Source organism: Enhydra lutris, unplaced genomic scaffold (genome assembly GCF_002288905.1).
Source record: "Enhydra lutris kenyoni isolate GAN:26980312 unplaced genomic scaffold, ASM228890v2 scaffoldscaffold12, whole genome shotgun sequence".
Classification (NCBI taxonomy): Eukaryota; Metazoa; Chordata; class Mammalia; order Carnivora; family Mustelidae; genus Enhydra; species Enhydra lutris.
The window spans coordinates 23,202,845-23,217,795 of NW_019154096.1; the positions used below are offsets into that span (position 1 = coordinate 23,202,845).

Sequence of the window (14,951 nt, forward strand, 5' to 3'; positions counted from 1 at the left end):
TCCCAAGCTTGTACTGAGAATAAAATATACAATATGAAACTTTGGCCATCACCATAGAAATATTTTTAAATAAATAATTTCAGACTTACTAAAAAAATTGCAGGAATTACGTAGACTTTCTATATGCTCTTCCCTGACATTTCCCAAATGCAGCTTTTTACCAAATTAGCTTTTCTTTATTTTTCACACTCCTTCCTTCTTTCTCCTTTACTCCTCCCTCTTCTTTTTTTTTCCTTTACGCATTAATAGTAATTTGTAAACATGATGCCTTTACCCCTAAATACATCGGTGTGTGTTTTCATAAAACCAGGACATTCAGGCTCAGTTGGGGGAGCATGAAATTCTTGATCTCTGGGTCATGACTTGAAATCCCACATTGGGCATAGAAATTATTTTTTTTTATTTAATTAAAAAGAATTCAGTCTTCAAAAAAAAGGCTAGGACATTGCCTTATAACCACAAAACAATTATGAAACTTTTACAAAACTACGGGACTATTATTGATGCTGTTACAATATTACTGTCTAATCTTTAGGTCCTGTAACTAATAATTTCCTTTATGGAAAAAGAGAACATTTGGTTTCGTATCTATATTCAATCCAGGATCACTTGTTTACATTAAGTTGTTACATACCACATTTCTTAAAATTAAAACTGTACAATAAATTGTCATGAAATACCTAAGTGACTTAAAGACTTATTCAGTAAACAGGCTTGAGATGGTCAATCATGTTTTCTTTTTCCCTTTAATTATTGAGGTATAATTAATGTAAAATGAAATAAACACATAGAGGGGCACCTGAGTGGCTCAGTGGATTGAGCATTGGACTCTTGGTTTTGGCTTAGTTCATGGTCTCAGAGTTGTGGGATCATGCCCCCTTTTGCCCTTCCAGGATAAGTGGGAATCAGCTTGGGATTCTCTCTGTCCTTCTCCCTCTTTTTCTACCTTTTCCTCTCATGTGCTCTGTGTGCACATGTATAAACACACACACACATACACACACACTCGCTCTCGCTCTCTCCCAAATAAATAAATCTTTTTGAAAAAATAAACACAAAGGAGGCACCTGGGTGGCTCAGTTGGTTAAGCATCTTCCTTCAGCTCTGGTCATGATCCCCAGGTCCTGGGATAAAGTCCTGCATGGGGCTCCCTGCTCAGTGGGGAGCCTGCTTCTCCCTCTCCCTCTGCTGCTTCCCCTGCTTGTATTTCCTCTCTCTCTCTCTCTCTCTCTCTCTGTGTGTGTCAAATAAATGGATAAAATCTTAAAAAAAAAAAAAAGTCAGAGAAAACTAAGAGTGGGAGAAAATATTTGCTAATCATATGTCTAATAAAGAGCTTGTAGTGGCTCCTGGCTGGTTCAGTCAGTGAAACATGGGACTCTTGATCTCGCTGTTGAGAGTTGAAGCCCATGTTGGGTGTATAGATTACATGAAAGTTTAAAAAAAAAAAAAATCTTAAAAAAGAAAATAATAGGAGCTTGTATGACGACTTTTTTTTTTTTTTTTTTTTTTTTTGTATGACGACTTTTTATAAAACCTCCTGGGGTACTTGGGTGGCTTAGTCTGTTAAGTGTCTGACTTTGGCTCAGGTCCTGATCCCAGGGTCCTGGGATCAATCCCTTAAGTCAGGCTTCCTGCTCAGTCTGGAGTCTGCCTCTCCTTTCCCGCTGTCGTACGGGCTGCTTGTGCTCTCTGGCTCTCTATGTCAAATAAATAAATAAAGTCTTAAAAAAAAAAACCCCTCATATCTCAATAATAAATGGACAGTCTAAACTACAAATAAACAATGTGGTTGAATAGTCCTTTTTCAAAGAAGATACACAGATGACCAATAAGCACATAGAAATATACTCAACATTGTTACTCATCAGAGAAATGGGAATCACACTCAAAATGAGATGCCTCTTTACACTACACTACACTACAATTTATAACTGTCCATCATAAATAAAGGACATACAATAACAAGTGTTGAGGAGGGCCTAGAGAGATGGGAACCTTTTGTACATTCCTAATATGATTGTCAAATAGTCGTTCCAGTTTGGAAAACAGTCTGATGGTTACTTAAAAGAATAAACATAGTTACTATATAACCAAGCAATTCCACTCCTGGGTGTGTACCCAAGAGAAACGAAAACATATCTACAGAATAACTTGTTATATGAATGTTCTTAGCAGCGACAGTCATAATTGCAAATTGTAGAAACAGTATAAATGGCAATCAGCCAATTAATGAATAAGTATAAATGCCATATCCATGCAATGGAATGTTACTTGGCAGTAAAAAGAAATGAAGTACTGATAAGGGCCACAAATTTGAATGAAACAAAAGCAAAGTAGAAGAAGTCAGACACAAAAGTCCACAAGTTAGAGGATTCCATTTATATAAAATGTCCCAAACTTGTAAAATCCATAGAAATAGAAAATTGTTATGGGCTAAGAAAAGGGGGAATTTGTGATGTGTTTTGTAAGGATGGTGGAGAGGATGAAAATGTTCATATAGTGAGTCAACTCTGAGTATACATTGAATTCCATAATTTATTACTGATTTATTTTTATTTATTTATTTATCTTTAGAGATAAGAGTGAGCACCCGAGGAGGGTGGTGGGCAGAGGCAGAGGAGTGGGAGAGATAATCCTAAGTAGGCTCCACACCACGTGCAGAGCCCAACTGGGGGCCAAGGCGGGCTCAGTCTTAGGAACCTGAGATCATGACCTAGATCAAAATCAAGAGTCGGGACATATATTTATTTATTTTTAAGAGTTTATTTATTTATTCGACAGAGAGGTAGAGGGAGATCACAAGTAAGCAGAATGGCAGGTAGAAGGAGAGAGAGAAGCAGGCTCTCTCTTGAGTAGGGAGCCTGATGCGGGGTTTGATCCCAGGACCCTGGAATCATGACCTGAGCCGAAGGCAGCTGCTTAACCAACTGAACCACCCAGGGGTCCCTGAATTCATACTTCAAAAGGATATATACATTATATTTCAGTTGCTCTGATAACAAATGGTATATTGTAATATATTTATGAAAAATATATTTATGAAAGCTATTTAAGACATTTTTCATTCCAACATAATCAATTGCTATACATTTTCAGTTAACACAATTACCAAATGAATGTATGATGTTTGCATAAGATATAACAATTTCATAATATATAATGTAGATTATACAAATAGATTTTTTTTTTAAAGATTTTATTTATTTATTTGAGAGAGAGAGAGAGCATGAGAGTAGAGAGGTCAGCAGGAGAAGCAGACTCCCCGCCGAGCAAGGAGCCCAATGCGGGACTCGATCCCGGGACTCCAGGATCATGACCGGAGCCTGAGGCAGTTGCTTAACCAACTGAGCCACCCAGGCACCCCTACAAATAGATATTTTTAAATAACAGAAGAGTAGTCACAGACATTACTCACCAAAGTTTGTATGCAACATTTACCATCTATAGTGACTGCCATGTGACCACAAATTCAACAGTTTACAGATTAATACACCCTCCAGTTATGAAATGTGATTCTCAAGAAAAGTTTTAAAATTTGGGACATTTGTATCATTTAAAATCTTTTTTTTGAAATGAGAGTTTTCATCTTATTACTAGTGTAACTTACACCTTTTGAAATTTTCATAAAATGCACCCACATTAGGCTTTTGTGGTTTTTAACCATCTGTTCAACAAATATTTGATGAGCTGAGTTCTGAGCTCAGGAGCCAGGTATGCAGAAATAAAGCAAAAAGACATAAAATAGTGGCTAGTATCTGTTAGATCCTAGCTCTGTAGGGCTACTACAGAAAAGTTAAGAGACTTGCTACATCCTGAGGCAGTAAATTGACTAAGTGGTTTCAGCCTTTTTTTTCTTAATTTAGGGTAAGATACACTTGTTTATTATTTTTTGTTTGTTTGTTTTTTAAAGATTTTATTTATTTGACAGAGACAGCAAGATAGGTAATACAAGCTGGGGGAGTGGGAGAAGGAGAAGCAGGTTCCCCACAGAGCAGAGGCTTGATCCCACGACCCTGGGACCATGCCCCGAGATGAAGGCAGACGCCTAAGGACTGAGCCTCCCAGGCCCTCCAAGATAAAGTTTTAAAAATAAATTATAGCACTTATAATTTATTTATAAATTACAAATTTATAAATTTATACTTACATAATTTTTATATATATATATATATATATATATATATATATATATAGTCAATAAGCAGAAGACTTATACAGCAGAAGACTGTAGAAACCTTAAGTCACAGAATTTTTCTAATTGAGCACTGTTGTGTGACCAACATCTGATATTACTAGCAGTTCAGGAGCATTCTTTTCCCCCTGACCTGCTACCCCCTAAAAGTAACCACTCTCCTGTCTTCTGATATTATGGATTAATCTTGCCTGACTTTATATAAATAGTCTTAAAGTAATTATTCTTTTGTCTTGTCTTCTTTCATCAAGCATTAGAATTGTAAGATAAATTCATGTTGTGTGTCGTAGCTCATTCTCACTCTTATTGTTCTGTTATCATAAGCAGTTAAAATGTATGGATTTATTCTTCTGGTGATTGACATTGGAATTGTTTCCAGTTTGAGATAATTATGAATATTGTTGTCATCTTTGGGAAATAGAAGAATACATTTTTTTGTATGATATATACCTAGAAGTGGAATTGCCGGATTACGGGGGAAGGCAGGTGTGCATCTCCATAGCTTTGGTTGATAGGAACACGCAGCTTTCCAAAGTGCTTATCTCTTCTTACATTCCCGTGAGTCACGAGGAAGTGTTCCCAGTTGCTCCACATTCTTACGAGTGCTCCACATTTTCCTTGTCATTTTAGACATTCTGCGTGGTGTGTAGTGTTGTGCCTCTTTTTTTTTTTTTTTTAAGACCTCTTTCATCTTTTTCTAATATAAAGTCTACAGTTCTGTAGTGTTATATATGTTCACATTGCTGTGAAATAGAACCCCAGAGCTTCTTCATCTTGCAAATCTGAAACTTTATACCCATTAAATAACTCTCCATTTCCCCATCACCACAGCCACTGGTAACCACCATTCCACTTTTATGTTTTATGAATTTGACTACTTTTGAGTAGTTCTGTAACTAGAATCCTACAGATTTTCCCTTTTTTGTGTGTGACTGGCTTACTTCACATAACATTTTCTCTTTATGGTTGACCCATGTTGTAGGATGTAACAGGATTTCCTTCCTTAAGTGTGAGTAATATTCCATTATACATATATGCCACATTTTGTTTATCCATTCATCTGTCAATGGACATTTGAGTTATTTCCAGCCCTTGGCTACTGTGAATAGTGCTGCTATGAACATGCATGCGCAAATCCCTGTTTGAGCCCTTGCTTCCAACTCTTTTGGATGTATACTCAGAAGTGGAATTGTTGGATCACATGGCAGTTCTGTTTTTCATTTTTTGAGGAACTTCCAAACTGTTTTCTATAGCAATTGCACAATTTTAGAATCCCACCAGCATATGTAGTGCTTGAAAATTTTTTTACTTTGTTACATGACTAGAAATGTGGAACATACTTCACATGTTCATCATCTGTTTGATATTCTCTTGTGTTGAGCCTATTTGATTTTTTTTTTTTTTTTTTTTTGGCCAGTTTTCCTTTGTGTTTTATTACTCACTTGCAGAAATTTCTTTATGTATTTTGGGTAAAAATATTTTGCCAATTATGCGTATTGCCAATATTTCTCCCACTGTATTGCTTGCCTTTATAGCTTTTTAATCTATTGGTATTTAATGTTTTTGATGAACAGAGGTTCTTAATCATAATGTAATCCAGGGTTTTTTTTTTTTTTAATATTTTAGTTTTAAGTAATCTCTTCAACTAACATGAGGCTCAAACTTCTACCCGAGATGAAGAGTCTCATCTCTACCAACTGAGCCAGCTAGTTACCCCTATAATCCAACTTCTTAACTTTTTCCTTTTTAATTATTAAATTTGATAATTTATTCTAAAATGGTTTTACCTGCCTCAAGGTGATGAAGATGTTTCTTTCCCAAAACTTATTGTTTTAACTTTCATATTTAGATCAACAATATAACTCAAGCTACTTATGTGAAGTAGGGGTGACCATTCATATTTTTCCCATATGGATATCTACCTAGTATCATTCACTGAAAAGACTACTTTTATTGCAATGTCAACTTTGTCATAAGTCTGATGGCTATATATATATGCATCTCCTGCACTCTTTTTATTCTATTGATCTATTTTTCTGTCATTGCACCAATACTAAACTATAATTACTATAGCTTTACAATAGATAGTGATGATCTCATAAATTACTTTGCCTTTGTTCATTTTCTTGGCTTTTCATCTTCATTTCCATATATACTTGGGCACAAGTTTGTCAACTTCCACCCACAGCAAAATGAACTTTGATAGGATTTTGATTGGGCTTATGTCAAATCTAAGAATCCATTTGGGGAAAATTGACATGATAATAGTGTCTATTCCATGAACATGGTACTTCTGTCCATTTATTTAGGTCATCTTTAATTTCTTTTAATGTTTTTATAGTTTTCATAGGTCTTACACAGGTTTAACACTTGTCTTCCTCCATTTAGACTGCTATGAGAAAATACCAGACTGAATGGCTTCTATACAACAGAAATTTATTTCTCACAGTTCTGGAGTTTGGAAGTCTCAGATCAGGGTGCCAGCATGGTTGGGTGAGGGCCCTCTTCTCTTTGTGTTTTCACATGTTTAAAGGCATTAGGGAGTTCTGTGGTGTCTATTTGATATGAACACTAACCTCACTAATGAGAGCTTCCCCCTTATGACTTAATTATCTCCCAAAGGCCCTACTTCCTAATACCATCACAATTGGGATTCAGGATTTATTATATTGATTTTGGGTGGCCACAAATATCCATACCAAGGCAATACCCAAGGTGCTTATCGAACTTTGATCTGAATTTAAGGCCCATTATGCTTAATTCTCTGATGTTCACTAAAGGATATTTGGAAAATCTGGGGAAAGCACAGATACGTATTAAGCAGCATTTCAGCATTTCCCGTACAAAAACCCAATCAATGTAACTTTGTTCTTTGTTCAATAACTTGTAAAGTATCTAGAAAAATTTTGTTTGGTACAATATATATCATTTTGTATTTGAGCTTATTTGAAAGCAAATGTGTTCTTATTTGGCTGTAAAAGGACATATAAATATAGAAAAAAATTTTAATATAAATAATTGTGTTTAGGGGGAAGGTCCTAAAGCCAACTCTACTCAAGGGATGCCTTGGTAGCAATGATTGTTAACCATCTGGAGTGACAGAAGAAAGTGATATTGGGTAACTAACATCTTAAGAAGTTTCATCTCAAGTTTATGTAATATTATTATAGCAACAAAAATGGAATCTTAATTATGCTGTTGGCTGCTCCATTTTGGTCATAGGGGTGGGCACCTTTATCATTTACTGATTATGTACTGATTAATGTGGTCAGTATCTTTGCTCTGTAAATTTGTGATCTGTGGAGGGAGTTTTAACCAGAATTGGTTGGTTTTATGTCTTGTCAACATTTTTATGTAATTCTTTTTGTACGCATTGGGACCACCGGGCAATATTAAGTACTTTTGAGGCCTTTTTAGCACCCCGTGGGTATGATGTGGTGTAAGATAAATCAATCACTTACTCAAAATTAATTGTTGTATTTTGCATTTACCATGTCAACTGAACCACCTTAATCTTATGATAATACGGGTATGTTAAATCCTTGTGGTAGCATGGGAAAAAATCACAGAAATTGCAGGAACATTGCTCTGTATATTAATTATTCTGTATAATAAAGCCATTCACCCAAGGCAAAGATCCATAACTTTGTGCAAATGCTAAATTTCAGGCCGAAGTTGATTTTTTAAATTGGGAGTCCTTGGTTATTTGCATGTAGCTGGATTTGTCCCGTTGTGGCATTTGTGGAAGAGCAGAACAGTTAGGCTCTTTTCTAGGATATCCTGTGTTGTCTGTTTTGCAATACTGTATCAACAGTGAAATAAAACACAAACAGCTTTGTTCTACTTTTACAAATAACTACCATACCACAGACTTCTGTTCTGCCTGTTGTTTGTTTAGTCAAGTAAGCTGGGATACTCGGATGAGTTGTGTGGACGCAGCTAGTCAGAAAACTGAATGTCATAGAGGCTTCAACCCTTTCAGAAATAGTCGTGTTAAAGACCTAAAATGCAATGACACAGAGCTTTCAAAACAATATCCATTGCACTCAACTGTAGGTTTCTTGTTTTCTATAAATAAATGCATTCTGCTTTTCCAGGTTTTAAGAAGAGGCAGCGATGAAGAGAAAGTTCTTTGTTTGGTCCGGCAACGTACGGGCCATCACTGTCAAACAGCTGTGATGGTGGTTCTCATTATGGTATGGGACGGCATTCCTCTGCCCATGGCAGACAGATTGTACACGGAGCTTACGGAAAACCTAAAGTCATACAATGGTCATCCCACAGACCGAAGATGCACGCTCAATGAAAAGTAATCAAATCTGTTTTGTACTGCTTTCCCATTCAGACCTCTGTCGTACAATATGAAATTGTTCATGAACTACCAGGATGCCTGGATGGCTCAGTCAGTTAAGCCGCTGCCTTTGGCTCAGGTCATGATCCCAGGTCCTGGGATCCCAGAGTCCCGCATCGGGCTCCGTGCTCGGCAGGGAGCCTGCTTCTCTGCCTCTGCCTGCTTGTGCACTCACTCGCACTCTCGCTCTAGCTCTCTCTCTCTCTCTCTGACAAATAAATAAATAAATAAATAAAAATCTTTTAAAAAAATATTCATTAACTGCCAATTATGCATATTACAGAATTTCAGGCATTCTGAAACTGAAGAATGAGCATATATTTTAAAAAGCAAGACTTGGTTGCATAGTGAGTTGAAACCATCGTAGGGTCAGTCTATCTATCTGTCTGTCTATCTATCTACTAGTAATCTCTACATCCAGCATGGCACTCAAGCTCACCACCCCCAGACCAGACCCTGAGATCAAGAGTTACGGGGCTCCTCTGACTGAGCCAACCAGGTACCCTTAGAGAGTATTCTTTTTCTGCTTCCCTCTTTGATGCCTGGTCCCACTCACCCAGGGTCTGGAAGAGAGGAATTTTTCCAGAAAGGAAAAGCTCTTCCATAGAGAATTATACCATATTCTCAGCAATGTAAGAGCATATCTGTTTTCCTACCATCTTGCTGGGAATATGATGTCAAACTTGAGGTTTTGCCTTTTTAGTAGGTGATAAGTGGCATTTTTCATGTTAGGAATGAGTGGTTAAGATTGCCTTTTGAGGTGGGGGTACTTACAGCTCAGTTGCCTATTCATTATTCTAGCCCTTGTTTCTAAAGGATTGCTGCTGCTTTTATGTATTGGAGCTCTTCACACTTTGCTGTATAATGTCTAAACATTTTTGCCAGTTTGATATTTGTCTTTTTACTTCTGCTATGTTATCTTTTGCAGAAGTTTTCCATTTTTATTACTTTTTAATCTCCACACCCTTGGGGCTCAGATTTACAATCCCAAAACGAAGAGGCACATTCTCCAGCAACTGAGCCAGCCAGGTGCCCCATCCCTTTTCCTTTTTAGTGAAATTAATCATAATCTATTTATTCTTTTGTGTCTGAATATTAACTGGTATTTAAGAACATTTTTCTCTCTTTAAAGGTATACAGTAATTCACCCATGTTTTCTTTTAGTCCTTGTTGAAATTGTAAATTTTTAAAACATGAATCTATGATGAATTTAAAATTTATGCTAGTTAATAGTGGGAGGAGGAGATCTATTTCTGTCCTTTTTTCCATTTACGAAAACACCACTTAACAAGAGAGCATTTCTGGGCACCTGGGTGGCTCAGTGGGTTGAAGCCTCTGCCTTCAGCTCAGGTCATGATCCCGGGGTCCTGGGATCGAGCCCCACATCCGGCTCTCCACTCAGCGGGGAGCCTGCTTCCTCCTCTCTCTCTCTGCCTGCCTCTCTGCCTATTTGTGATCTTTGTCTGTCAAATAAATAAAATCTTAAAAAAAACAAAAACAAGAGAGCATTTCTTTCCCCTTGTTTTGAAATGCCACTTTAATGTAAATCAAAATTATATATGAGATGGAGTCCTCTCTTGTATTTGAAATTTATATCAGTGTCCTGGCTTTTCATGTACTAGTACCACATTTTTTTTAATTATAGAGGTTGTATAATATATTTTCATTTTGGTAGGAATAGCTCACCTTACTCTCTCTTTTTCAAAGCTTTCTAGTATTCTTTTCTGTTTATGCTTCCATATAATCTTTAAAATGAATTTGTCTAGTTTAAGATGGATCCAGTGACATTTTTTTTTTTTAAGATTTTATTTATTTGACAGACACAGCGAGAGAGGGAACACAAGCAGTGGGAAAGGGAGAAGCAGGCTCCCCACCAAGCAGGGAGCCCAATGTGGGGCTCAATCCCAGGACCCCAGGATCACAACCTGAGCCGAAGGCAGACGCTTAACAACTGAGCCACACAGGTGCCCCTCCAATGACATTTTTAATGAGATTTCATTAAATTAACTTACTATGATATTGAATCTTCCTATCCCATAACATGGTTTTTCTTTCCATTTGTTCAGGTTTGCTTTTGTGTCCTTCAGGATTGTTTTGTGGTGTTTTCTTCATACGTGTCTTTCTTTTTTAAAAGAAATCTCATATATACTGGGGTGCCTGGCTGGCTCAGTTGGTGGAGTGTGCAACTCTTGATCTCGGGTTCTGAGTTCAAGCCACGTGGTCAATATAGAGATAATGTAGAGATTACTGAAAACATAAAAATCTTTTTGGGTGCTTGGGTTGCTCAGTAGGTTAAGCGTCCGACTCTTCCAGGTCAGGTCATGAGATCAAGCCCTGCATTGGGCTCCACACGGAACATGGGCCTTGCTTGAGATTCTCTCCTCCCTCTACCCCTTCCCCTGCTCATGCTTGCTCTCTATCTGTGTGTGTGTCTCTCTCTCTCTTTCTAAAATAAATAAATAGATAAATAAATAAATAAAATCTTTGCTAGAAAAATTAAAAATCTTTAAAAACAAATATCATCATATATATAAAATATAAACATAATATATATTGTCCCCTCTCTGATCACCACACAAAATTAATTTGCATACCTTTAGAATAATTCCTTTATGCTTATGTCATGATTTCATTACACTCTCCTTATCTTTACAATGCTAGTAATATACAAACTATTTTTAATGTCTGCTAATTCTTTTGTATGTAGATTCACAGTTACCATAATAACTCTTGTATGAAGGCTCTGCTTTGAAGGATATATATATATATATATATAGTCTAATTTAATCTTCCCAAGAATCCAACAACATGAGTTTTATTCTGTTTCACTCAATGTAGATCTAGCATACCTATTTATTTATTTATTTATTTGACAGAGAGAGAGATACAAGTAGGCAGAAAGGCAGGCGGGGGTGGGGGAAGCATGCTCCCTGCTGAGCAGAGAGCCAGATGAGGGGCTTGATCCCAGGACCCTGAGACCATGACCTGAGCTGAAGGCAGAGGCTTAACCCACTGAGCCACCCAGGCGCCCCCATACCTTTTTAATTTTTAAGTAATCTCTATACCCAATGTGGGGTTTAGTCTCATGACCCCAAAATAAAAGTCTTTTGCTCTACTGACTGAACCAGTCATGGCATGCCTCCAGCATATCTTTTTGTTTTTGTTTTTGTTTTTAAAGATTCTTGCAAGGGTTCCAGACTGGCTCATCAATCAGTAGAGCATGTGACTCCTGATCTCAGGGTTGTGAGTTCAAGTCCCATACTGGGTGTGGAGCCTAGTTAAGAAATAAATAAAATTAATAAATATTCTTACTGACAGAATATATGCAAGAATCCTTCAGTGAACACTATTATACCTCTCATAGATTTCATCGTCATTAAGTTTGTAACATTTGCATTTATACACAAAGCCACACATACACACAAACATATATTATTGTCAATTTTTAAAAGCTTTTTCACTCTGGATTGTTAGGTAGTTGCAGGCTTTATGCCTTTTTCCTGTAAATAATACTTCAGATGGTATATTCTAAGAATGAGGACATTCATTTATATAACACCAGCAAATTATCAAAATAACCAAATTTGTTAAAATGCTATTATCTAATCTATCTGAATATTTTCCAGTTATGTACTTTACAGGGGCACCTGGTGGCTTAGTCAGTTAAATGTCTGCCTTCTGCCCAGGTCATGGTCCTAGGGTCCTGGGACCAAGCCCTGCATTGGGCTCCCTGCTCAGTGGGGAGTCTGCTTCTCTCTCCCTATGCGCTCCCCCTGCTTGGATGGTCTCTTGATTGTTTCTTATCTCTTGCCTGGTCTTTCTTGGCACTGATTTTTTTTTTTAAGATGTTTTAAGGTGTTTTTATTTATTTGAGAGAGCATGGGGAGGGGCACAGGGAGAGAATCTCAACTCCCCACGGAGCACTGAGATCTCGACCCAGCAGAAATCAAGAGTCAGATGCTTTTTTTTTTTTTAAGCTATTTTTTTTTGTTTTTGTTTTAGATTTTATTTGTTTATTTGACAGACAGAGATCACAAGTAGACAGAGAGGCAGGCAGAGAGAGAGAGAGAGGGAAGCAGGCTCCCTGCCGAGCAGAGAGCCTGATGCGGGACCGATCCCAGGACCCTGAGATCATGACCTGAGCCGAAGGCAGCGGCTTAACCCACTGAGCCACCCAGGTGCCCCAAGAGTCAGATGCTTAACTAACTGAGCCACCCAGGCTCCTGGGCTTTGACATGCATTGACTTTTTTGAAGGCCTAATTTTATGGACCATTGCTCAGTTTTTGTTTGTCTGATTGTTTCTTTCTAATTAAATTCAATTGAGAAATTAGTGGTAGACTGCGTTTTGTCCATAACATTAAGACCTATTTTCAGTTCATTTGTCCTATTATCGGTGATGTTGACTATTTCAGATATTCTGCAAAAGCACTTTTAGGTCTCACAATCCTGTACATTTCCTATGTATTTCATTGTTTGAATAACTATCAGCTATTATTTAAACTACAATTTTCTTCCCATGTATCATTTTATTTTATTTTATTTTAAACGTTTTTTTTTAAGATTTTATTTATTTACTTGACAGATCACAAGTAGGCAGAGAGGCAGGCAGAGAGAGGAGGAAGCAGGCTCCCCGCTGAGCAGAGAGCCTGATGTGGGGCTGGATCCCAAGACCCTGAGATCATGACCTGAGCTGAAGGCAGAGGCTTAACCCACTGAGCCACGCAGGTGCCCCAGCCCATGTATCATTTTAATGACATAAATGTATTATTCATTTTTCTTTTCATAGTCAATGTTATCTTAGTATCAGGTATTTACTTGACTTTTTTTTTTTTTTAAGATTTTATTCATCCATTTGACAGAGAGATCGCAAGTAGGCAGAGAGGCAAGCAGAGGGGTGGGGGAAGCAGGCTCCCTGCTGAGCAGAGAGGCTGATGTGGGGCTTGATCCCAGGACCCTGGGATCATGACCCGAGCCGAAGGCAGAGGCTTTAACCCACTGAGCCACCCAGGCGCCCCTGTATCAGTATCAGTTTTTAAGTGATGGAGTTGAAGTCCAAAGACATAACGAGATAATCTCATTTTCATTTCTAATAGGGACACACATCCAGGATATAAAACGCAGACTCTTTGGGGCACCTGGGTGGCTCAATTGGTTAAGCGGCTGACTCATGTTTTCGTTTTCAGCTCTGATCATGACCTCAGGGTCTTGAGATCAAGCCCCAGGTCAGGCTCTGCAGTGAGCGTGGAGCCTATTTTAAGATTCTCTCATTGCTTTTTTTTTTTTTTTGAAGATTCTCTCTTAATAAGATAAAGTAAAATGCAGACTGTTTATTTCCTCTCAGGCATATCCAAGTCAAATAGGGCTGTGGGTATTTCTGTATAGTTTATTGCTGTTTCTTTGGATTTACAATCTTGAACGAACATTTTAGTTAAAAACTTGCTTATATCAAGGGCAGTTGGCTTTGTGTTGCTGACACTACTTACGATAAAATAAGTAACAAAATAGATATGTTAAAATCAGTTCATTGGTCATCTATACTTCTAAAGTCACAGGAATCGGAAATGTTCTGTCCGAGGTATTGGCCTCGCTTTGTCAGTTCATCCCCTTGCAATTCTCATCCTACAGTCGTACCTGTACATGTCAAGGAATTGATCCAGAGACCTGTGGAGCTTCATTCTCTTTTGGCTGTTCATGGAGTATGTATTTCAATGGATGTAAATTTGGTAGAAGCCCAAGCCCTAGAAGATTTAGAATTGATCCAAGCTCTCCCTTACACGTAAGTGTCCTTTTTTTACTTTTCAATTACACAATGAATTTATAAGTACATTCCTTAAAATATTTTCTAAATAGTAAAACAATGAGATATTTTAAAATAGCGTAAAAAACCTAAGACTCTCTATATAAGTAAGTAGTTTAAAATTCTCAATAAATTAGGTAAAGTCTTTAACTACCAACCCAAATTCCAACTGTCCCTGGTTCCCTCCTCCTCTCCCCTAACCCCCAAGAAAGTCATTGTTAAAAGAACCTAGAATTTTATACCCAGCCAAAGTAGGAAAAATAAATAAAGCCATTTGCCAACATTTCAAAGACTCAGAAAGTTTACTACCCACAGAACTACTATGAAAGAATTACTAAAGGACGTAATCCAGAAAGAAGATATATGAAACCGGAACCAATCTGTCCGGGACACGAGGCCATGGTGAGCAAAGAAATTAGTCAACCTTACTGTTAAGTTTAAATAAGTTGAGTACTTACATTTTTTTAATTAAAATAACAACCGATAAGTATAATTCCATACTCTTATCAACTCAAGGGTGGGTAGGCACTGGGAGGGGGTGGGGCACCTATAGGAACTAAGTGTGGTAATGTTTTATTCTTTGTTTGGAGTGGGGAGAATTTAGATA

The 14,951-nt window shown here is 37.5% G+C and overlaps 1 protein-coding gene across 1 annotated transcript in view; it reads left to right on the forward strand.

Moving 5' to 3' along the window:
• Window positions 1–14,951, forward strand: part of LOC111144966 (tet methylcytosine dioxygenase 1) — a 123,673-nt gene that overhangs the window by 92,064 nt on the left and 16,658 nt on the right. Inside the window, exons 6-7 of the mRNA XM_022499600.1 lie at window positions 8,293–8,504; window positions 14,173–14,323. Coding sequence (XP_022355308.1) covers window positions 8,293–8,504; window positions 14,173–14,323 — 363 coding nt within the window. The remainder of the gene's footprint in view (window positions 1–8,292; window positions 8,505–14,172; window positions 14,324–14,951) is intronic.